This window comes from Salmo salar, chromosome 09 (assembly GCF_965601325.2).
Source record: "Salmo salar chromosome 09, fSalSal1, whole genome shotgun sequence".
Lineage (NCBI taxonomy): Eukaryota > Metazoa > Chordata > Actinopteri > Salmoniformes > Salmonidae > Salmo > Salmo salar.
Genome location: NC_138299.1, coordinates 2,344,679 through 2,370,945, shown reverse-complemented (window position 1 = coordinate 2,370,945; position 26,267 = coordinate 2,344,679). Strand labels below are relative to the sequence as shown.

The 26,267-nt window shown below is 42.9% G+C and overlaps 1 protein-coding gene across 1 annotated transcript; it reads right to left on the bottom strand.

Annotated features, from left to right (window-relative positions):
- Positions 1-21,238: 21,238 nt before the first annotated feature.
- Positions 21,239-26,187, bottom strand: ccdc32 (coiled-coil domain containing 32). Its single transcript, XM_014210040.3, has 4 exons — positions 26,061-26,187; positions 25,461-25,727; positions 24,725-24,878; positions 21,239-21,982 (listed from the first exon to the last, which is right to left on the bottom strand). Exons 2-4 carry the CDS (start codon positions 25,714-25,716, stop codon positions 21,799-21,801), a joined length of 594 nt encoding a protein of 197 aa, XP_014065515.1. The 5' UTR covers positions 25,717-25,727; positions 26,061-26,187; the 3' UTR covers positions 21,239-21,798.
- Between the last annotated feature and the right edge of the window lie 80 nt (positions 26,188-26,267).

Here is a 26,267-nt window from a genome sequence, read left to right as displayed (position 1 = left end):
GATTTGACATGCCTTCATCAATCAAGTAGTTAACATGTTGTGGTATTCCTTCACAGCAGACACCAAACAAGCCACACTTGCGTGGAGTTAAAAGTAGATGAGACCTGGCTGAATAGGGTAAGGAAGGTAATGCACCTGCAAACAACAAAAGAACATTAAGATAAGTTAATGAAAAGAAAATGTAACATAAAACATAATATCATTTTTTAATGCATCATTATCAGGTAAGTTTCACTTACCTACAAATGTGCAGAGCAGCAGCACTGCATACAGAAACATCATCTTGGAAACTGGAAGTTAAAATGATAACATACAGCCCGACTAGATGTACCTAAATACAGAAATAATGTGAGATCAATAAAAGTAGTGCCAATCATGTTGGAGGTCAATTAAATAATCAAAACGTGTTGTTTTATTCTTTACATACCAAGTGTTGTCATCGATTCCTTGTAGATGTGAGGGTGGACTCAGGTACAGAGAAGAGACCAGGCGAGGAATCAGTGGTTAAGGATAAACATAATTACTGATAAACAGTAGCCGCAGGATCACAGTACACTGGAGAAAACAACAAACACTAATTCTCGAAAGCTCACTGAGGAAACAAACGCACATGGTAAACAATTCAAGCTTCTGCAAAGCAAACACACCTCTTAACAGGGAATTCATAATGAGTAACGTGTCATTAACCTCTATGGGCTAGGTGGGACGCTAGCGTGCCACCCGTGGTGCACTCCATCAACAGCAGGTGCATTTCAAGAGCGGCAAATTTGAATCCAAATAAATGTCAAAATTCAAATTTTTCAAAAATACAACTATTTTACACCATTTGAAAGATAAACATCTCCTTAACCTGTTGGGTCTAGGGGGCAGCATTTGCACGTCTGGATAAAAAAAATGTACCCGATTTAATCTGGTTACTAATCCTACCCAGTAACTAGAATATGCATATACTTATTATATATGGATAGAAAACACTCTAAAGTTTCCAAAACTGTTTGAATGGTGTCTGTGAGTATAACAGAACTCATTTGGCAGGCAAAACCCTGAGACATTTTCTGACAGGAAGTGGATACCTGATGTGTTGTATTGACTTTAAACCTATGCCATTGAAAAACACAGGGGTTTAGGAATATTTTGGCACTTCCTATTGCTTCCACTAGATGTCACCAGCCTTTACAAAGTGTTTTGAGTCTTCTGGAGGGAGATCTGACCGAACAAGAGCCATGGAACGGTGATGTCCCATTAGACAACTGGCGCGCTAGTTCATGTTGGGTACCCTCGTTCCAATACGTTATAAAAGAGTATGCATTCGTCCACCTTGAATATTATTCATGTTCTGGTTAAAAAAGGCCCTAATGATTTATGCTATACAACGTTTGACATGTTTGAACGAACGGAAATATATTTTTTCCCCTCGTTCATGACGAGAAGTCCGGCTGGCTTACATCATGTGCTAACGAGACGGAGATTTTTGGACATAAATGATGAGCTTTTTTGAACAAAACTACATTCGTTATGGACCTGTGATACCTGGAAGTGACATCTGATGAAGAGAATCAAAGGTAATGGATTATTTACATAGTATTTTCGATTTTAGATCTCCCCAACATGACGTCTAGTCTGTATCGCAACGCGTATTTTTCTGGGCGCAGTGCTCAGATTATTGCAAAGTGTGATTTCCCAGTAAGGTTATTTTTAAATCTGGCAAGTTGATTGCGTTCAAGAGATGTAAATCTATAATTCTTTAAATGACAATATAATATTTTACCAATGTTTTCTAATTTTAATTATTTAATTTCTGACGCTGACTTGACTGCCGGTTATTGGAGGGAAACGATTTCCTCAACATCAATGCCATAGTAAAACGTTGTTTTTGGATATAAATATGAACTTGATAGAACTAAAAATGCTTGCATTGTCTAACATAATGTCCTAGGAGTGTCATCTGATGGAGATTGTAAAAGGTTAGTGCATCATTTTAGCTGGTTTTATGGTTTTGGTGACCCTGTCTTTGACTTGACAAAACATTACACACAACTCTTGTAAATGTACTGTCCTAACATACTCTAAATTTATGCTTTCGCCGTAAAACCTTTTTGAAATCGTAAAACGTGGTTAGATTAAGGAGATGTTTATCTTTCAAATGGTGTAACATAGTTGTATTTTTGAAAAATTTGAATTTTGACATTTATTTGGATTCAAATTTGCCGCTCTTGAAATGCACCTGCTGTTGATGGAGTGCACCACGGGTGGCACGCTAGCGTCCCACCTAGCCCCAAGAGGTTAATCTAACCACGTTTTACGATTTCAAAAAGGTTTTACGGCGAAAGCATAAATTTAGAGTATGTTAGGACAGTACATTTACAAGAGTTGTGTGTAATGTTTTGTCAAGTCAAAGACAGGGTCACCAAAACCATAAAACCAGCTAAAATGATGCACTAACCTTTTACAATCTCCATCAGATGACACTCCTAGGACATTATGTTAGACAATGCATGCATTTTTAGTTCTATCAAGTTCATATTTATATCCAAAAACAGCGTTTTACTATGGCATTGATGTTGAGGAAATCGTTTCCCTCCAATAACCGGCAGTCAAGTCAGCGTCACAAATTAAATAATTAAAATTAGAAAACATTGGTAAAATATTATATTGTCATTTAAAGAATTATAGATTTACATCTCTTGAACGCAATCAACTTGCCAGATTTAAAAATAACCTTACTGGGAAATCACACTTTGCAATAATCTGAGCACTGCGCCCAGAAAAATACGCGTTGCGATACAGACTAGACGTCATGTTGGGGAGATCTAAAATCGAAAATACTATGTAAATAATCCATTACCTTTGATTCTCTTCATCAGATGTCACTTCCAGGTATCACAGGTCCATAACGAATGTAGTTTTGTTCAAAAAAGCTCATCATTTATGTCCAAAAATCTCCGTCTTGTTAGCACATGATCTAAGCCAGCCGGACTTCTCGTCATGAACGAGGGGAAAAAATATATTTACGTTCGTTCAAACATGTCAAACGTTGTATAGCATAAATCATTAGGGCCTTTTTTAACCAGAACATGAATAATATTCAAGGTGGACGAATGCATACTCTTTTATAACGTATTGGAACGAGGGTACCCAACATGAACTCGCGCGCCAGGTGTCTAATGGGACATCCATGGCTTTTGTTCGGTCAGATCTCCCTCCAGAAGACTCAAAACACTTTGTAAAGGCTGGTGACATCTAGTGGAAGCAATAGGAAGTGCCAAAATATTCCTCAGCCCCTGTGTTTTTCAATGGGATAGGTTTAAAGTCAATACAACACATCAGGTATCCACTTCCTGTCAGAAAATGTCTCAGGGTTTTGCCTGCCAAATGAGTTCTGTTATACTCACAGACACCATTCAAACAGTTTTAGAAACTTTAGAGTGTTTTCTATCCATATATAATAAGTATATGCATATTCTAGTTACTGGGTAGGATTAGTAACCAGATTAAATCGGGTACATTTTTTTTATCCAGACGTGCAAATGCTGCCCCCTAGCCCTAACAGGTTAATATCTCTAGGACAGTCTCTGCTGCCCTCTGGTGAAAGGCTTCCGCAAGTCCACCTTTAAGGGAAGATCACGGGGATAGTGCCACACCCGTTGACCCGGTCGGAAGAGCCAAGGAGGCCTCCGGTTTAAATGGTGTTTGGCAGAGGAGCGGAGCAAGGAGGAAAGCGCTCTGATCCAGGTGCAGTGACATTGTAAAATTAATGCCTTGTCTGATGGCACCCCCGCTTCAGCCTCTTGTTCAGGAAACAGGGGGCGGGCGAACCCAAACTAACACTCGAACGGCAACAGTCCCGTGGACAATTTCGGTAGTGTGTTATGAGCATTTTCCACCCAGACGAGGAACTTGCTCCAGATGCTGGCCTGAGTGTAGACAAAACAGAGGAGGAACTTCTCCAGCTCCTGGTTGGCCCGCTCAGTTTGCCCATTAGATTATAGGTGGAACCCCGAGGAGAGACTCACCGACGCACCCGACAGGGAGCAGAAGGCCTTCCAATACCGTGCAACGAACTGGGGCCCACAATCTGAGACAATGTCTTGGGGAAGTCCATGTAGTCGAAAGACATGGGTAATCATGAAATCAGCGGTCTCCTTCGCTGAGTACAACTTGGGTAAGGCAATGAAATGGGCTGCCATGGAGAACCCATCAACGACCACCAGGATAGTGGTAAGCCCTTGGGGTGGAGGTAACCATGTGATAAAGTCTACGGACAGGTGGGACCAGGGCCAGCTGGGGATGGGCAGAGGTTGGAGCAACCCAGCCGGTCACTATCATGAGGACTTGCTTTGGGCACAGGTGGAACAAGCCGCAACAAAGGATCTCACATCCTCAATCATGTTTGCCACAAGAATTTCAGTGTCCTCAATAATGTTGCGCCTCAGTAACTCCAATGTCCGATTAACCCCTGGATGCCGAGTTAATTTAGTGTAGTGTCCCCATTGTAGCACTCGAGAACGGGCTGATCGCGAAACATAAAGTCTGTTTGTGGGAACCCCGCCAGGGTCAGGTTCTTGGGTCTGGGCTTGTCTTACCGTGGTGTCAATACTCCATATCACAGGGGCCAATGCAGGAGCTGGGGATGATGGGCTCAGAGTCCCTCTCCTTGTTAGAGATATCGTGTTTGTGGGACAGGACTTCTAATTTCTGATTCTAGGATCCTGGGTGATAGGCTAGTGTGAAGTTGAACCTGTTAAAAAACAGAGCCCACCTAGCCTGGCGAGCATTCAACCTCTTGTCTTCTTGAATGGAGACCAAGTTCTTATGGTCCGTCCAGATCACGAAAGGATGAGGTGCCCCCTTCAACCAGTGTCTCCACCCCTCAAGGGTCCACTTAACTGCCAAGAGCTCCTGATTGCCTACATCGTAGTTGCGTTCAGCTGGCGAGAACCGCTTGGAGAGAAAGGCGCATGGGTGCAGTATCTTGTCCTCCTTTTTCCGCTGTGAAAGGGCCGCTGCTCCGGTGTTCGAGGCGTCCACCTCTACCACAAAGGGACGAATAGGACCAGGATGAACAAGGATGGGTCCAGAGGTGAAACGTCCCTTGAGCTCCATGAATGCCATGTCAGCCTCAGGAGTCCAGCAAAAACAGGTTGGGTTAGTACCGTGAGAGGTGCTGCCACCGCACCAAAGTTGCGTATAAAACACCTGTAAAAATTGGAAAACCTGAGGAACCACTGGACCTGCTTGAGTGAGGTGGGATGGGGCCAGTCAGCAACCGCCTCAACCTTTACGGGGTCCATTTGGATGCCTGCGGTAGAGATAATGTGACCCAGGAAGGAAACTTGGGATACGTGGAACTCACACTTCTCTATCTTGACATATAGTTGATTTTGCAGGAGGTGTCTCAGGACTTGGCGAACATGCAGTGTTCCAGAAGGATTTTGGAGAAGATCAGGATGTTGCCAAGGTCAACAAAGACGAACCTATTCAACATATCCCTAAAAGTGTCATTGACCAATGCTTGAAAGACTGCCGGTGAGTTCGATAATCCGATAGGCATGACTAAATACTCATAGTGTCCACTAGGTGTGTTAAAGGCAATTTTACACTCATCTCCCTCCCTGATTCTCACCAGATTGTAATCGTTGCGGAGGTACAGTTTGGTGAAGAACTGGACCCCTTGGGCCAACTCCAAGGTGGGGGACATCAGGGGTAGGGGGTAACGATTCTTGATCGTAATCCAGTTCAGTCCTCTGTAATCAATGCAGGGACGCAGGCCTCCATCCTTCTTACCCACGAAGAAGAAGCCTACAGCAGCTGGGGATGTAGAGGGGCAAATGAAACCTGCCTCAGTGACTCCCGGATATAATTGTCCATGACTGTTACTTCAGGGATCGAGAGGGAGTACAGACGGCCCTGGGAATGGGGTGGAGCTGGTTAGGAGTTCTATGGCACAGTCGTATGGACGATGAGGGAGGGAGGGTGGCGGATTGCCTCTTACTGAAGGCCTCCCGGAGGTTTGGAGTACTTGGGAGGGAGAAAAGTCTTGGTCTTCAACGGATTTAGGAGGACACGGCGAGGTTCATGGTGGGGTTCTTAGACATTTGGTCTGGCAGTCCTTACCCCAGTCTAGTAGGTGTCCCGTGGACCAGGAGAATAGTGGGTTATGTAGCGCTAGCCAGGGGTACCCTAGAATAAGGGGGTTCTCGGGAGCCATGATCAAATGAAACTAAAAGTGAATTATTCACCCCAACCTGCAGTAGAAGAGGCTTGGTCTGATATTCCACCTGGCCAGAGCCTTTGGGGTGTCCATCGAGAACTTGAATCTGCAGAGGGATGGGACATTTCACGCAGGGGATTTGTAATTCTCTGGTTTAGTCTTGATCAATGAAATTCTCTGCAGCCTCGGAGTCCACGAAGACTTGAATCTGGTGCTAACGGTTGTCACGACGTGGCCCTTTTGGGTGTATATTGTGCCCCCCTCTTCATTCTCTCTCCCACCACAGGTTTTATTACCTCGTTCGTAAATTCCTGTCTGAAAACTCTTCACTGCCATGCGGTATTGAGGGAGAGAGCCTATGGAGAAAAAAGAGCTTCTCTTGCCAAAACTCCTAATCCCCAAAATTGGAGAATTAAACAATATTTATATTTTTGAGAATGTGGGAATGGTTCGTGGGTATTTAACTTCTATGGGCTAGGTGGGACGCTAGCGTCTGCGGGACACAGCCAGTGAAATATCAGGGCGGAAAATTCAAAAACAACAAAATGTCATAATTCAACTTTCTCAAACATCCGACTATTTTACACCATTTTAAAGATACACTTCTCGTTAACCTCTTACATCTAGACGTTCCGCTAGCGGAACACCGCTCCAATATCCAATGATAGGGCGTGGCGCGAAATACAAACTCCTCGAAAATCCGAAAACTTCCATTTTTCAAACATATGACTATTTTACACCATTTTAAAGACAAGACTCTCCTTTATCTAACCACACTGTATGATTTCAAAAAGGCTTTACAACAAAAGCAAAACATTAGATTATGTCAGGAGAGTACCCAGCCAGAAATAATCACACAAGCTAGCATATAATGTCACAAAAACCAAAACCACAGCTAAATGCAGCACTAACCTTTGATGATCTTCATCAGATGACACTCCTAGGACATTATGTTATCTTGTTATGGATAGGGGGCAGTATTTTCACGGCCGGATAAAAAACGTACCCGATTTAATCTGATTATTACTCCTGCCCAGAAACTAGAATATGCATATAATTATTAGCTTTTGGTAGAAAACACTCCAAAGTTTCTAAAACTGTTTGAATGGTGTCTGTGAGTATAACAGAACTCATTTGGCAGGCCAAAACCTGAGAAGATTCCAAACAGGAAGCGCCCTCACTGACTATTTCTTGGCCTTCTTGATCATCTCTATCCAAAACAGGGGATCTCTGCTGTAACGTGACATTTTCTAACGCTCCCATAGGCTCTCAGAAGGCGCCAGAACGTTGAATGATGACTTTGCAGGCCATGGCTGAAAAACAGTAGTGCATTTGGTAAGTGGTCGATCTGAGAACAATGAGACTGGCGCACGCGTGCACGAGACGACTCCATGTTTTTATTTTCAGTCTTTGAACGAAAACAGGGTTTCCCGGTTGGAATATTATCGCTTTTTTACGACAAAAATCGCATAAAAATTGATTTTAAACAGCGTTTGACATGCTTCGAAGTACGGTAATGGAATATTTTGAATTTTTTTGTCACGAAACGCGTCGGGCGCGTCACCCTTCTTTACCCTTCGGATAGTGTCTTGAACGCACAACAAAACACCGCTATTTGGATATAACTATGGATTATTTGGAACCAAACCAACATTTGTTATTGAAGTAGAAGTCCTGGGAGTGCATTCTGACGAAGAACAGCAAAGGTAATCCAATTTTTCTTATAGTAAATCTGAGTTTGGTGAGTACCAAACTTGGTGGGTGTCAAAATAGCTAGCCATGATGGCCGGGCTATCTACTCAGAATATTGCGAAATGTGCTTTCACCGAAAAGCTATTTTAAAATCAGACACCGCGATTGCATAAAGGAGTTCTGTATCTATAATTCTTAAAATAATTGTTATGTTTTTTGTGAACGTTTATTGTGAGTAATTTAGTAAATTCACCGGAAGTGTTCGGTGGAAATGCTAGTTCTGAACGTCACATGCTAATGTAAAAAGCTGCTTTTTGATATAAATATAAACTTGATTGAACAAAAGAATAACTTCCTTAAAACTCTCACTGAATGTTTCAATAAGACTTTTAATAACACTGCTAGCTTATTTTGGGTAAACTTTTTTGAACTCCAAGCACAGATAGGACACATAGAGAAAAGACATGTGACACAGCACCTATGTTCTATCCATGGAATTAGTCCACTGCGCCACCAGGATGGAGCTAGCGTACAATGTTTTTTACGCATACAAAGCTGTTCAGTTTAGTCTATTCAAACAGACCTAATTTCAATAGAAACAATAACTCATTAAGATCAGGTGTGGCCAATTAGTAGGCGCAGCAAACACATTAACAAGACAGAGGATAGAGAGAGTTTTGTTGATGCTAAGAACGGAATGCATATGTTTTTAAATTACTTTAGTAATATTCAGAGAATGTTCTAAGAATGTTTTCTTGTGGTTTTTATGTGAAGTTTTCTTCATGTCCTGAGAACGGAATTAAGCTAATTCATGTTAATGTGTACAAACATTTTTGAGCCTTCCCAAAATATTGCCATGAACTGACATAACCTCTATGGGCTAGGCGGGACGAATTCGTCCCACCTACGTAACAGCCACTTGAAGCCTGTGGCGCGATTTTCAAAACCTTAAAAATCCTATTACTTCAATTTCTCAAACATATGACTATTTTACAGCTATTTAAAGACAAGACTCTCGTTAATCTAACCACACTGTCCGATTTCAAAAAGGCTTTACAACGAAAGCAAAACATTAGATTATGTCAGCAGAGTACCAAGCCAGAAATAATCAGACACCCATTTTTCAAGCTAGCATATAATGTCACCAAAACCCAGAAGACAGCTAAATGCAGCACTCACCTTTGATGATCTTCATCAGATGACAATCCTAGGACATTATGTTATACAATACATGCATGTTTTGTTCAATCAAGTTCATATTTATATCAAAAAACAGCTTTTTACATTAGCATGTGACGTTCAGAACTAGCATACTTCCGGGGAATTCGCTAACATTTTACTAAATTACTCACGATAAACGTTCACAAAAAGCATAACAATTATTTTAAGAATTATAGATACAGAACTCCTCTATGCACTCGATATGTCCGATTTTAAAATAGCTTTTTGGGGAAAGCACATTTTGCAATATTCTAAGTACATAGCCCAGGCATCACGGGCTAGCTATTTAGACACCCGGCAAGTTTAGCACTCACCAATATCAGCTTTACTATTATAAAAGTTTGATTACCTTTTGTTGTCTTCGTCAGAATGCACTCCCAGGACTGCTACTTCAATAACAAATGTTGGTTTGGTCCAAAATAATCCATCGTTATATCCGAATAGCGGCGTTTTGTTCGTGAGTCCCAGACACTATCTGAAATGGTAAATCAGGGTCGTGCGCATGGCGCAATTCGTGACAAAAAAAATCTAAATATTCCATTACCGTACTTCGAAGCATGTCAACCGCTGTTTAAAATCCATTTTTATGCCATTTTTCTCGTAGAAAAGCGATAATAATCCGACCGGGAATGTCCATTTAGCTAAACTGAGGAAAGTAAACAAAGCTTTCGGTCGACGCGGGCACGAGCCTGAGTCTCACAGTACTGTAACCAGCCACTACCCAAACGCTCTACTTTGTTTCAGCCAGAGCCTGCAAAGCCACGATTCAGCTTTTTGCCGCCTTCTGAGACCCTATGGCAGCCGTAGGAAGTGTCACGGGACAGCTAAGATCCTCACTCTTCAATAAACAGAGACAAGAAGAACGACACCTTGTCAGACAGGCCACTTCCTCCCTGAAACCTTGTCAGGTTTTTGCCTGCCAAATGAGTTCTGTTATACTCACAGACACCATTCAAACAGTTTTAGAAACTTTAGGGTGTTTTCTATCCATGTGTAATAAGTATATGCATATTCTAGTTACTGGGTAGGAGTGGTAACCAGATTAAATCGGGTACGTTTTTTATCCAGCCGTGTCAATACTGCCCCCTATCCTAAACAGGATAACAGAGAAGTCAAACCATTTATAGAGAACCACATGGGAACTTGTGTGGAATTTTCCAACTGGGCACACACTGGTTGAATCATTTAAATGATTGGTCTATAACAAAGTGGTAAGATGACGCAGATGCTAAGCTACAGGACTGTTTCGCTAGCACAGACTGGAATATGTTCCGGATTCTTCCAATAGCATTGAGGAGTACACCACATTAGTCACTGGCTTCATCAATAATTGCATCGATGACGTCATCCCCACGGTGACTGTACGCACAAACCCCAACCAGAAGCCATGGATTACAGGCAACATTCACACTGAGCTAAAGGGTAGAGCTTCCGCTTTCAAGGAGCAGGACTCTAACCCGGAAGCTTATAAGAAATCCCGCTATGCCCTCCAATGAACCATCAAACAGGCAAAGCGCCAATACACGACTAAGATCGAATCGTACTACACCGGCTCCGATGCTCGTCAGATGTGGCAGGGCTTACAAACTATTACAGACTACTAAGGGAAGCACAGCTGAGAACTGCCCAGTGACACAAGCCTACCAGAAGTGTTAAATAACTTCTATGCTCGCTTCGAGGCAAGTAACACTGAAACATGCATGGGAGAATCAGCTGTTCCGGACGACTGTGTGATCACGCTTTCCGCAGCCAATGTGAAAAAGACCTTTAACAAGGTCAAGATTCACAAGGCCGCAGGGCCAGACGGATTACCAGGACGTGTACTCCGAGCATGCGCTGACCAACTGGTAAGTGTCTTCACTGACATTTTCAACCTCCCCCTGTCTGAGTCTGTAATACCAACATGTTTCATGCAGACCACCATTGTCCTTGTGCCCAAGAACACTTAGGTAACCTGCTTAAATGACTACCGACTCGTAGCACTCAGGTCTGTAGCCATGAAGTGCTTAGAAAGACTGGCCATGACTCACATCAACACCATTATCCCAGAAATCCTAGACCCACTCCAATTTGTATACCGCCCCAACAGATCCACAGATGATGCAATCTCTATTGCACTCCACACTGCCCTTTCACACCTGGACAAAAGGAACACCTATGTGAGAATGCTATTCATTGACTACAGCTCAGCGTTCAACACCATAGTGCCCTCAAAGCTCATTAATAGGCCAAGGACCCTGGGACTCAACACCTTCCTCTGTAACTGGATCCAGAACTTCCTGACGGGCTACTCCAAGTGGTAAGGGTAGGTAACAACACATCCGCCACGCTGATTCTCAACTCGGGGCCCCTCAGGGGTGCGGGCTCAGTCCCTTCCTGTACTCCCAGTTCACTCATGACTGCACGGCCAGGCACGACTCCAACACCATCATTGACTTTGTAGATGACACAAAAGTGGTAGGCCTGATCACTGACAACGATGAGACAGCCTATAGGGAGGTCAGAGACCTGACCATGTGATGCAAGGACAACAACATCTCCCTCAATGTGATCAAGACAAAGTAGATGATTGTGGACTACAGGAAAAGGAGGAACGAGCACGCCCCCATTCTCATCGACGGGCCTGTTGTGGAGCAGGTTGAGCCCTTGAGAATCATGACAACAAAGGCTGCTCTTGAGGAGGTTTTTGTTGATGCTGAATTGTTGTGGATGAGGTTCACATCACATACAAATGGTGAATATAACTACATAATTTGATATTAAACAAGTTTGCGCTATGTTGAACATTAATTGGCCTCCTAGCTAGTTAACTAGCTAAAGTGGTAGCTAGTAGTCCATAAGTAACAGACCTTCTCAAAGACAATAATCTAGCTAGCTATATGCCTTGCTCTAACCTAACATTACAACGCTACAGTAATGGACAATATGATGACTTCTGTTTGCAAGTCCATAACAACGTATGTTATTATTATACTTTCTGATCTAGACTCTTACGCTGGATCTTATTTTCTTTCAACCTGGGGAGACGGTGCAAAAGGGGAAGCAGACTTCAGAGAAAGCTCTTCCAAATTATATTTACCATTTGTATGTGATGTGAACCTCATCCACAACTATCCCCATGACGTTTTCCTGATACACTGTTGATGCCAGTATATTTGTCACACCCTGATCTGTTTCACATGTCCTTGTTATTGTCTCCGCCCCCTCCAGGTGTCGCTTGTTTTCCACAGTGTATTTATCCCTGTGTTTCCTGTCTCTCTGTGCCAGTTTGTCTTGAATGTCCAAGTCAACCAGCATTTTTTCCCACTCTCCTGCTTTTGCTATTTCTCCTTTTTCTAGTCTTCCCGGTTTTGACCCTTGCCTGCTTCTGGACTCTGTACCGGCCTGCCTGACCATTCTGCCTGCCTTGACCTCAAGCCTGCCTGCCACTCTGTACCTCCTGGACTCTGATCTGGTTTTGACCTTTAGCCTGTCCACGACCATTCTCTTGCCTACTCCTTTTTGGATTATTAAACATCTAAGACTCCAACCATCTGCCTCCTGTGTCTGCATCTGGGTCTCGCCTTGAGTTATGATAATATTCCCCCACTTCAGCAACCAAGACTAGTACAGGCGCTTCTCGTTGTCATCATCAACTAAATCACCCCCACAGATTATCAGAGGATATTGATTGGTCCAGCCATACAGTGGAGGGAGAGGGAGGGGCTCAAATGGTTTCAATCTGGATGTGGCCAGACTATCAATGTAGCGAAACAGAATGTAAGCTTGCGAGATCAGGATAGTTCGTACAAGGCTAGGATGAATAGGGACATCAGGTCAAAAAGGAGGTCCAGCCCAGTGAAGGAGAAGGAAGACAACAAGGAGTAGGCCAGGAGAGATATGTTCTCCACCCAAGAATAGTTCAGAGAAAACTCCCTGTCAATCATTACTGTAATACAAAAAATAACAGGGAATACTGTACATAAGAGAAAACAACATACGAGCTAAATGGGACTACACTAAAGCAATGTAGGTCAGCAAAATGAGAATCAAAAAGGTGATGATGCATTTTACACTTTAATTAATGTCAAGGGGTACTTTTTACTGTCAAACCGCGTATTAACATTATTGTAATTGTGATATCTCATTCATTGTGTATCTCATCACCTCATTATAGACTCTCATTGATGAGACTATAGCATGGAAAGGTTTGGAATCATATTAAATAGGCTAATTATCATCTTCACTTTGAAAAGTCTCAGGGTCTGATTCGTTCAATTAGAAAAAGGAATATCCAACCGGCATAGGAAGCCGTCTTGAAGTCTGAGGGCACATCCCCTTCATTATCGACAAATCATGCCGACAACATCAAAAGGACATCCAGTTACTGTCGGTGTGAGCCCGACTACTCATGTGTAAGCTAAGTGATGCGTCCGTTGGCTATTGCTGGAATGATTGGCTTCGACTGCATCTGACCCTACGACCTTTCTGAAGTCTATTTGGATGGGATTGACCTGAGCTGACAATGAGGTGCACTTTGTCCTGGACATCAGTCTAATGCATCACGTGGAATAGTGGTGATACATTAATTTTACATTCCCCCCTCTATCCTTTGCTATCGTGGTTAGAGAGAACATGCTTTCCATAAAAAAATATGGAAATGTTCCATTCAAAACTCAACAGGTACATTCAATCATGTTGAAAGAAGAAGTGAGGGGATGGAGAGAGGGCGAGTTCTGAGTTAAGGGGAAAGCACAACAAACGGTATAAGCAATTGTTCTGAATCTTATCTGGGCTATTAATTATTACGATGAAATCATGTTCAGATTTGACACGGATAGCCCACAATGTACGTGTATTTAGGTCATTGTTAAACAGATTCTCCTAATGACAATAAGGGTCAATAATAAAAGTAGGACAGCTCACGGTGCTCATAGATATGAGTCAATTAAACTGTACTCCAGTCACGCTCTGACCTAGGAGAGCTGTGTTTTCTCTGTTTAGCTAGGCCAGGGTGTGATAGGTGGGTGGGCATTCTATGTTTTTGTTTCTAGGTTTTGGCCGGGTATGGTTTCCAATCAGAGGCAGCTGTCTATCGTTGTCTCTGATTGGAAGCCATACTTAGGCAGCCTGTTTTTCCCTGTGTTTTCGTGGGATCTTGTTTTTGTGCAGCTGTGTGTGTGCAGCCCCAGAACTTCACGTTTGTTTCAGTGTCACCTGTTTATTGTTTTGTTTCGAGTTCACAATAAAATATGTGGAACTACCGGCACGCTGCGCCTTGGCTAATTTATGACTGGGAATACAAAGACAGCACTTGTGACAATTCCTGAGCTTGGTGTTGAATAAACATGAGTCTTAAGTGGACCACAGGTGGATCTTGGTGTGCAAAACTTCCAGGATATTCATCACGTTAGCCTAATCTATTCTCAAAAAGACAGCGCAATATACAGCATCAGATAGGTCCAATAAATAATGAATGGAACTGTGAGGAGAACCGAATAATTCCTGATTTCATGAATATCAGGATTGTACAGGACTCAGAGTATGATATCTCAGAATTAATGAATATATGAATGAAGGAATAAAGGGATGGATGGGTGGATGGATGACTGAATGGTATTTAGTATTTCCCCATTAGCTGTTGCTAAAGCAGCAGCTACTCTTACAGGGGTCCAGACAGAACATTAATAGACAAGAACAGCTCATGGACACAACTAAATCAAACATTTTAAAGCACATGTAGCCTACATGTATCAATACATACACACAAACTATCTAGGTCAAATAGGGGAGAGGTGTTGTGCCCTGAGGTGTTGCTTTCTCTGTTTTTTTAAACCAGGTTTGCTGTTCATTTGAGCAATATGAGATGGAAGGGAGTTCCATGCAATAATAGGTCTATATAATACTGTAGGCTTTCTTGAATTTGTTCTTGGATTTGGGGACTGTGAAAAGACCCCTGGTGGCATGTCTGATGGGGTAAGTGTGTGTGTGTCAGATCTGTGTGTAAGTTGACTATGATAAAACATTTGGAATTTTCAACACATGAATGTTTCTTATAAAAAGAAGAAGGGATGCAGTTAGTCTCTCCTCAACTCTTAGCCAAGAGAGACTGGCATGCAAAGTATGTATAGCCCTCTGATTACAATGAAGAGCAAGTTGTGCATCTCTGTTCTGGGCCAGCTGCAACTTAACTAGGTCTTCCCTTGCAGCACTCGACCACACGACTGGACAATAATCAATTCAAGACAAAACTAGAGCCTGCACAACTTGCTTTTTGGAGTGTGGTGTCAAAAAAGCAGAGCATATTTTTAATTACAGACAGACCTCTCCCCATCTTTACGATCATTGAAGCTATATGTTTTGACCATGACAGTTTACAATCTAAGGTAACACCAAGTAATTTAGTCTCCTCAACTTGTTCAACAGCCACACCATTCATTACCAGATTCAGCTGAGGTCTAGAACTTAGGGAATGATTTGTATCAAATACAATGCTCTTAGTTTTAGGGATGTTCATAACCAGTTTATTACTGGCCACCCATTCCAAAAAAGACTGCAACTCTTTGTTAACTTCTCTATGGTAGGGGGCAGTATTTTTACGTCCGGATGAAAGGCGTGCCCGTAGTAAACGGCCTGCTACTCAGGCTCAGAAGGTAGGATATGCATATTATTTGGATTTGGATAGAAAACACTCTGAAGTTTCTAAAACTGTTTGAATGATGTCTGTGAGTATAACAGAACTCATATGGCAGGCAAAAACCTGAAAAAAAACAACCAGGAAGTGTGGAAATCTGAGGTTTGTAGTTTTTCAAGTGATTGCCTATACAGTATACAGTGACTTAGGGTTCATTTTGCACTTTCTAAGGCTTCCACTAGATGTCAACAGTCTTTAGAACCTTGTTTCGTGCCTCTACTATTACTGGGGAGAGAATAAGAGCTGACTAAACAAGATGACTGCCTGAGACCAATGAGTTGTTTACTGCGCGGTCACACAGGCGCGCCGTTACTTCTTTTTCCTCTGTAATGAATACGCTATTGTCCGGTTGGAATATTATCGAATATTTATGATAAAAAGACCCTAAGGATTGATTGTAAACATCGTTTGACATGTTTCTACGAACGGTAATGGAACTTTTTGACTTTTCGTCTCGGGTTTTGCGCTCGTGCATTATGCCTTTGGAATAGTGATCTGAACGCGCGAACAAAACGGAGGTATTTGGACATAAATATGGAGTTTATCAAACAAAACAAACAAAGAATTGTGGAAGTGGGAGTCCTGGCAGTGCATTCCGACGAAGATCAGCAAAGGTAAGTGAAGATTTATAATACTATTTCAGAGTTTTGTTGACTCCAGAACTTGGCGGGTAACTGTATAGCTTGCTTTGATGGCTGAGCTCTGTACTCAGAATATTGAACAATGTGCTTTCGCCGTAAAGCTATTTTGAAATCTGACACAGCGGTTGCATTAAGGAGAAGTGTATCTAATTCTTTCAATAACTGTTGTAAATTTTATCAACGTTTATGATGAGTATTTTTGTAAATTGATGCACTCATTCACCGGAAGTCTTGGAGGCAACACATTTTCTGAACCTCACGCGCCAATGTAAAATGGGTTTTTTGGATAGAAATATGAACTTTATCGAACAAAACATACATGTATTGTGTAACATTGAGTCCTGGGAGTGTCATCTGATAAAGATCGTCAAAGGTTAGTGATTAATTTTAGCTGTATTTCTGGTTTTTGTGACGGCTCTCCTTGCTTGGAAAATGGCTGCGTGGTTTTTCTTGTCTCAGCGCTGTCCTAACATAATCTAATGTTATGCTTTCGCCGTAAAGCCTTTTTGAAATCGGACAATGTGGTTGGATTAACGAGAAGTGTATCTTTAAAATGGGATTTAATAGTTGTATGTTTGAGAAATTTGAATTATGAGATTTTTGTTGTTTTGAATTTGCCGCCCTGCTCTTTCACTGGCTGTTGAATAGTGTCCCCCGCTAGCGTCCCACATACCCCAGAGAAGTTAAGCGTTTCAGTGACTTCATTAGCTGTGGTTGCTCATGTGTATATGGTTGAATCATCAGCATACATGGACACACATTCTTTGTTTAATGCCAGTGGCAGGTCATTGGTAGAAATAGAAAAGAGTAGAGGGCCTAGAGAGCTGCCCTGTGGTACACCACACTTTAAATGTTTGACATTAGAGAAGCTCCCATTAAAGAAAGCCCTCTGAGTTCTATAAGATAGATAGCTCTGAATCCACTATATGGCAGAGGTTGAAAAGCCATAACACATATATTTTCTCAACAACAGGTTATGGTCAATAATGTCAGGCTGCACTGAAATCTAACAGTACAGCTCCAACAATCTTCTTATTATACTTTTTTTAACCAATCATCAGTCATTTGTGTCAGTGCAGTATATGTTGAATGCCCTTCTCTATAAGCATGCAGAAAGTCTGTTGTTAATTTGTTTACAGAGAAATAGCACTGTATTTGGTCAAACAACATGTTTTCTAACAGTTTGTTAAGAGCTGGCAGCAAGCTGGAAGGTCTGCTGTTAGAACCAGTAAAGACTGCTTTACCACTCTTGGATAGAGGAATGACTTTGGCTTCCCTCCAAGCCTGAGGACAAAGACTTTCTTCTAGGCTCAGATTAAAGATATGACAGATAGGAGTGGCTATAGAGTCAGCTACCATCCTCAGTAACTTTCCATCTAAGTTGTCAATGCCAGGAGGTTTGTCATTATTAATCGATAGCAATAATTTTTCCACCTCTCCCACACTAACTTTACAAAATTCAAACTTGCAAACTTTTCTTTCATTATTAGTTTTTTATGCATGCGTACGATGGCTAACTGTCATTTGTTGGCATTTCCTGCCTAAGTTTGCCCCCTTTGCCAATGACATAATCATAAAAATAATTGGCACCATCAAATTGTTTCGTGTAAGTGAATGAATAGTTTTACACCAGTAGCTCTTTCACCACTAGAGTTACTGTGCATGCATACTTGTCTGCTAACATAGCCACTTCTAGGAAGACTGTATAAATCATAAAGTCAATGCCTTTGGCTACTGTTCCATTGTGGATAAACCTTAGTGCCCATTCACCTGACTAATAAATTGGCTTAAATGTCACACATTTTAATCAGATTAAATGCAAATAAGATGTTTTCAGTATCATACTGTATAGTGATCTTGTATTAAATCAACTACATAGTCTGTAGTTTTAGCTTGAAATAACTGTATTCCAGCATGTTGATCATCTAGTACAAAATGTCATCATTCTATTATGCACAGCATGCACACTTAACACCAAAGACAAATAATAATTTCACTTATTTTGCAATCGACATGTTTTAGACAGCCTATATTCTCTAATTTCCCCTTGGAAATACACAAGTAACATTTATATACATTTGTTACAAAAATACATTGAACATGTACCTTTTTTGTATTTGAACAACTTTTTTTATGTTTATTTATAAAACAAATTACCCCGTTTTCTCCCCAATTTCATGGTATCCAATTGGTAGTTACAGTCTTGTCTGCAACTCCCAGACGGACTCAGGACAGGCGAAGGTCGAGAGCCATGCATCCGCCGAAACACAACCCAACCAAGCCGCACTAATTCTTGACACAATGCCCACTTAACCCGGAAGCCAGCCACACCAATGTGTCAGATGAAACACTGTGCACCTGGCGACTGTGTCAGCATGCACTGCACCCAGCCCGCCACAGGAGTCAGTTGTGCGCGATGGGACAAGGACATACCTGCCGGCCAAACCCTCCCCTAACAACGATGGGCCAATTGTGCAACAGCCCCATGGGTCTCCCGGTCGCGGCCGGCTGCAACAGAGCCTGGACTCAAACCCAGAATCTCTAGTGGCACAGCTAGCACTGCGATGCAGTGCCTTAGACCACTGTGCCACTCAGAAAGCCTGTATTTGAACAACTTTAACAGCGATCCAAGAGAGACTCTTCAAAGCAAGTCTTGTGAGAAGGCTATCTGCCCAGTGTTGTCATCAGTCCCCTCTGTCAGTCTGTCTCCTTTCAAGTAGTCCACCTTTTCACTGCTGTATTGAAATCAGGAGCAATCTGGCTGGTGGGGGGGACCTCTACCACTGAGGTCCAGTTCCATGGCATGGACAGTTCCACTGCTGACTATTAACTGAAGTACACAGTAGGTCCCAAGAAACAAAGAGATCTTCTGTTGAATCTGACAATTAATCTGGATGGTTGTACAGTCGTCTCAAATAAAACTGTGAAGGACCTCGGCGTTACTCTGGACCCTGATCTCTCTTTTGAAGAACATATCAAGACTATTTCAAGGACAGCATTTTTCCATCTACGTAACATTGCAAAAATCAGAAACTTTCTGTCCAAAAATGACGCAGAAAAATTAATCCATGCTTTTGTTCCTTCTAGGCTGGACTACTGCAATGCTCTACTTTCCGGCTACCCGGATAAAGCACTAAATAAACTTCAGTTAGTGCTAAATACGGCTGCTAGAATCCTGACTAGAACCAAAAAATGTGATCATATTACTCCAGTGCTAGCCTCCCTACACTGGCTTCCTGTTAAGGCAAGGGCTGATTTCAAGGTTTTACTGCTAACCTACAAAGCATTACATGGGCTTGCTCCTACCTATCTTTCCGATTTGGTCCTGCCGTACATACCTACACGTACGCTACGGTCACAAGACGCAGGCCTCCTAATTGTCCCTAGAATTTCTAAGCAAACGGCTGGAGGTAGGGCTTTCTCCTATAGAGCTCCATTTTTATGGAATGGTCTGCCTACCAATGTGAGAGACGCAGACTCAGTCTCAACCTTTAAGTCTTTACTGAAGACTTATCTCTTCAGTAGGTCCTATGATTAAGTATAGTCTGGCCCAGGAGTGTGAAGGTGAACGGAAAGGCTGGAGCAACGAACCGCCCTTGCTGTCTCTGCCTTGCCGGTTCCCCTCTTTCCACTGGGATTCTCTGCCTCTAACCCTTTTACAGGGGCTGAGTCACTGGCTTACTGGTGTTCTTCCATGCCATCCATGGGAGGGGTGCGTCACTTGAGTGGGTTGAGTCACTGACGTGGTCTTCCTGTCTGGGTTAGCGCCCCCCCTTGGGTTGTGCCATGGCGGAGATCGTTGTGGGCTATACTCGGCCTTGTCTTAGGACGGTAAGTTGGTGGTTGGAGACATCCCTCTAGTGGTGTGGGGGCTGTGCTTTGGCAAAGTGGGTGGGGTTATATCCTGCCTGTTTGGCCCTGTCCGGGGGTATCATCGGATGGGGCCACATTGTCTTCTGATCCCTCCTGTCTCAGCCTCCAGTATTTATGCTGCAGTAGTTTATGTGTCGGGGGGCTAGGGTCAGTCTGTTACATCTGGAGTATTTCTCGTCTTATCCGGTGTCCTGTGTGAATTTAAATATGCTCTCTCTAATTCTCTAGTTCTCTCTTTCTTTCTTTCGGAGGACCTGAGCCCTAGGACCATGCCTCAGGACTACCTGGTATGATGACTCCTTGCTGTCCCCAGTCCACCTGGCCGTGCTGCTGCTCCAGTTTCAACTGTTCTGCCTGCGGCTATGGAACCCTGACCTGTTCACCGGACGTGCTTGTTGCACCCTCGACAACTACTATGATTATTATTATTTGACCATGCTGGTCATTTATGAACATTTTAACATCTTGACCATGTTCTGTTATAATATCCACCCTGCACAGCCAGAAGAGGACTGGCCACCCCTCATAGCCTGGTTCCTCTCTAGGTTTCTTCCTAGGTTTTTGGCCTTTCTAGGGAGTTTTTCCTAGGGAGTTTTTCCTAGCCACCGTGCTTCTTTCACATGCATTGCTTGCTGTTTGGGGTTTTAGGCTGGGTTTCTGTACAGCACTTTGAGATATCAGCTGATGTACGAAGGGCTATATAAATAAATTTGATTTGATTTGATTTAGGAAATGGATTGAATGTTGAATGTCACTCACATTACTAGTTCTCAGTCACCATATTTGGCCGTGCTGATTTATTTACAAGTCTAAATTATTTTGTTGATTACAATGCTGCCATCTAGGGGTAGCTATACAGTACAATGTATACATGTCCAATTATTTGTGCTATTTTCTCAACGTGAAAGAATGAGAGGGGTAGAGAAATACTTTTTTTCAAGTTTATTAGCTTTGTTTCAAAAGATTCCTTCATACAAATGAATCTCTCATCATACTTACAGAATCTCAAATATGTAGTACAGTATATCATACACATGGCAATGAACCTAGTACATTTATCATACATATGGAAATTGACATAGTAGCTACATTTATAATGATTTCATCTTAACTATTAATACTCTGGATAGGACTCATCTTAAAGCAGTGCCGAAGCTTATTACAACATTAGAGACCATCTCTGGTGCCACATAGTGTAGTAGCCTAACAAAACGCAACTAGTGTGGTTTCGGGATATTCCCTAACAATGAACTGCATTTTTTATTGAACCATATAAAATCAAGATGACAATATTTTATAAAAGTAACATAACCAACAATGGACCGTTGCAGTTTTTGCAATGATATGTCATTGAATTCTTTCCCGTTTTGACAAGAAATTAATAAACAGCCAAAGACACGACAAGAAATCACATCATGTTCCTGTCCAGTAATAACACATGATAACATATAAGGGTCATTGGTAAAATGTCTGAAGTGAACAGGTAGTTATTTCTCCGGTGTGTGACTCTCGTCCTCTTCAGGGTTCTGAGTGGCTGCCTCTGGACCACTCTGTGATTGGTCTGTGGAGATATGCGCTCGGCTCAGTGACGGCAGAAGGAGATATTCCAGCTCCTCAGCACTGATGGCCACTTTCTCAGGTACCAGCCAACGCTTTAGATGCTCCAGGGCACTGTGAAGAACAGATAGAAGTTATCGCACGGCCTTTCATTACAAAAAGAGGCAAAGTACTGGGTGACTTCAACCTCTCAATGCCTGACTTCGACTAATTTCTTTCTACCTCTTCTTTCCCCTCCTTGCCTCTTTTGACCTCACCCAGTCACCGCCCACTCACAAGTCAGGTAATACGCTTGACCTCTACTTTACTAGAGGCTGTTCGCCTACCAATCTCACTGCAACCCCCCTCCAGGTCTCAGATAACTACTTTGTTTATTTTTATCTTACTCTCTCCTGTATTCCTACCCACTCATCCCTACCCAGATGACCATGGACTTTCGCAATCTTCACTCTCTCTCCTCTTCCATCATCTCTCCCTTCTGTTAAATCCTTCCCCTGCCTGTCTCCTGACTGCCGCTTCGAACCTACTCTCCTCCCTTACCGCCTCATTTGACTCAAACTGTCGCCTCCCCTCCTGCTCCGTGTCTGAGTGACTGCGTGCTCACAGAACAGGGCATTACCTGAGTGACTGCGTGCTCACAGAGCAGGGCATTACCTGAGTGACTGCGTGCTCACAGAGCAGGGCATTACCTGAGTGACTGCGTGCTCTAAGAACAGGGCATTACCTGAGTGACTGCGTGCTCTAAGAACAGGGCTGCGGGCAGCTGAGTGACAATGGAGGAAAAATAAACTTCTGGAGGACCTATCATCCTTCCACTCTACCTTCTCTTCTGTATCCGCTGCTAAAGCCACTTTCTATCATTATATTCCAAGCCTCTGCCTCCAACCCCGGGAAACAATTTTCCCACCTCTTAATCCTACACTTACTCCCCCTCCCTGCGGACGAGATTGTCAACCACCTTGAAAAAAAGTTTGACGACATCCGCTCCTCATACACTCAGCCTACTGAGTCCCCTGGTCCCACTCACACATAACTACCCTACGCCTTGACCTCTTTCTCCCCTCTCTCTCCAGATGAAATCCTGCGAGTAGTGATGTCCAGTCACCCGACAACCTACCCACTCCATCCCCTCTTCCCTACTCCAAAGACCTTCTCCCATTCCCTCATCATCTCATACCTGACCACTGGCTGTGTCCCCTCTGACTTGAAGATGGCCAGCGTTGCTCCCCTCTTCAAGAAACCAACACTCAACCCCTCTGATGTCACTGCTCTCTGTGTCATGGAGGCTCTCCGCTCTGCCAAAGCTGACTCTCTCTCCTGTCGTTAATCCTCCTAGATCTATCCTTTGCCTTAGGCACTGAACCATCAGATCCTCCTCTCAGGCTCTGCAACTCCTGGATTGCATCCTACCTGGCAGGTCGCTCCTACCAAGTGGTGTGGAGAGGACCTGTGTCTGCACCACGTGTTCTCACTGCTGGTGTCCCCTAGGGCTCGGTTCTAGGCCCTCTCCTCTTTTCCCTATACACCATGTCACTCAGCTTCGTCATATCCTCTCATGGTCTCTACTATCACTGCTATGTGGATGACACTCTAGCCACTTTAATAATGAAAAATGTATGTAATAAATGTATCACTAGCCACTTTAAACAATGTCACTTTATATAATGTTTATAATGTTTACCCTACATTACTCATCTCATATGTATATACTGTACTCTATACAATCTACTGCATCTTGCCTATGCTGTTCAGCCATCGCTCATTCATACATTTTTATGTACATATTCTTATTAATTCCTTTACACTTGTGTGTTTAAGGTAGTTGTGAAATTGTTAGGTTAGATTACTTGTTAGATATTACTGCATGGTCAGAACTAGAAGCACAAGCATTTCGCTACACTCACATTAACATCTGCTAACCATGTGTATGTGACAAATAACATTTAATTTGACACTCAACTACTTTTCTCATTCCCCCCCTCTGATACCCATGTAGCAACAGACATCTCTGCATGCCCTGCAGATATCTCAGCTTGGATGTCAGCCCACCACCTCAAGCTCAACCTCGACAAGAAGGAGCGGCTCCTCTTCCTGGGAAAGGCCTGCCCACTCCAAGACCTCCCCATCATGGTCGACAACTCCACGGTGTCCCCCTCCCAGAGAGCAAATAACCTTGGCGTGACCCTGGACAACATCCTGTCGTTCTCGGCAAACATCAAAGCAGTGACTCGCTCCTGCAGGTTCATGGTCTACAACATCCGTAAAGTACAACCTTTCCTCACACAGGAAGCGGTGCTGGGCCTCCCCGCTTGTGCCATCAAACACCTGCAACTTATCCAGAATGTTGCAGCCCGTCTGGTGTTCAACCTTTGCAAGTTCTCCCATGTCACCTTGCTCCTCTGTACACTCCACTGGCTCCCAGTCAAAGCTTGGATCCACTACAAGACCATGGTGCTTGCCCACGGAGCAGCAAGGGGAACTGCACCTCCCTACCTTCAGGCTATGCTCAAATCCTACATCTCAATCCAAGCACTCCATTCTGACACCTCTGGTCTCATCAGTCTTACTATCCCCCCCTCAGTCCTACTAGCAGTGACTTTGCTGATAACTTCTTTATTGAGGAAAAATATACTTACTATGACTGCGAAATGTGGTTGTCTCACCTAGCTATCTTAAGATGAATGCACTTGGATAAGAGCGTCTGCTAAATTACTTAAATGTACAATGTTTATAGCAGAACAATCCATGGACCTGTAAGACTCTTTACAAGCTCAGACTCCAAAGCTGTCCAGAGATAGTGGAGAAAGTTAATAGGCCTACTTCAAACAGAACAACAAATTATGCTCTTCAGCTCACCTCGGATCTAGTTCACCCTCCTGAAAGAGTTCTGAGCTCTGAGCGTCATGCAAGAATCTATCCCAGCATTCTTTTTTGGCCTGAGATAGGGAGCGCAGCATCTCCCTGGAAGTCACCTCAGTGCACTGGCCCTTTATTCTCTTCAGACGGTTCTCTGAAAGAGAGGATTCATAATGAACTTCAATATTAATGTTAAGAACTATGGGATTAGGATTAATACAACCTTGATTTCCGACCTTGATTTACGGCTTTCTCACAATCATTCCAAATAGCCGTGTGAAAATAAGACTTAGAAGTGTGTTGCAAGGGGAGAATAGGATCAACAGTAAAATCCCACTGGGCACAGATGTCAATTCAACGTCTATTCCACGTTGGTTCAACGTAATTTCATTGAAATGACATGAAAACAACGTTGATTCAACCAGTGTATGCCCAGTGGGATATGCATTTGGATACTTTCAAATTAATTCTTCCTCTATTTCTGGACATAACATTGATGCATGAGAAGTTTTAAACTACTGTTTACATGTACCCAACATCGAAACTGGAAAGAAGGCTGACCATCTAAAACTACAGTAAAGCAGACAGCTGTTGGGTGTGCAGGATTTTGTTCCAGCCTAGCACTTACACAGGCGTTGGAGTTAAAGTCAAGGACCAGGGTTGATGCCATCAAAAGGGCCATAGATTAGGATGGAGGGCCACACATGACAGAAGTTTGATATTAGATTGACTTTACCTAAACTAGCAATGTAGACATCTGAGTCTTCCATAGGTTCCCAGACGCTGTGAGAGGAGGAACTCGTAGACATGCCAATAGATTGCAGGCCATTGCCAACATGTGAGGGTTGGAATGAATCTGTGAACAGTGTGGCATCATCCCCCTCTTGGCCTTGAGCTTCCTCCTGTACGTCAGGCAGGCTCGAGCAGATCTCTGACCACAGCTCTCTGCTGGACCGAGTCTCGTGACTCTCGAAATCCTCAATCATCTTCATGCAGATGCAGTCTGTCGAGAAAAGTATGTCAACAACTATGAACGGATAGCTAGCTCGAAAATCAATTCAGTGATAGGTAGTTTGCGCAATGCAATTAAGTTAAACTGTATACCAACTGCAAGGTCTTTGTAAACTTTTCACCAAATTAGAAATGAGCTGCTGTTTACAGCATTGAATGAGTGTTTCTACGTTATTTGTTAGCTTGCTAACCTTAGCATGCTAACCTTAACTACCAAGTTGACGCGTTAGCGTTAAATTAATCACAATGTCATTGGAATTTCAAAAGTATAGCTAAATGGTAGCTAAACGTTCACTCTGCTAAACATGTTATATTGGTGTCTTACCTGCGAATAAAATGTAAAGCAACTAAACCGTATTTTCCAGGCAGTAGGACATAAACTTGCTAACGTTAGCTAGCCTACTAGTCTAGCAGGAATCCTAAAGAAAATCCAATACTCCTCCTTTGGCGTGTTTTGAGTGGTCTGATTAGATGAGGTCACTGCCTGTCAAGTCATTCCGAGGTTCTATTGGTGCTCATTGGCTTTCAATTA

Excerpts from the sequence above, each read along its gene's own strand:
- ccdc32 (XM_014210040.3), bottom strand. The coding sequence starts at position 25,716 with ATGAAGATGATTGAGGATTTCGAGAGTCACGAGACTCGGTCCAGCAGA. Across the intron at positions 24,879-25,460 it reads TGTCTACATTGCTAGTTTAG|AGAACCGTCTGAAGAGAATA; the intron begins GTAAAGTCAATC and ends CCTCTCTTTCAG. Across the intron at positions 21,983-24,724 it reads GAGGGTGAACTAGATCCGAG|TGCCCTGGAGCATCTAAAGC; the intron begins GTGAGCTGAAGA and ends TGTTCTTCACAG.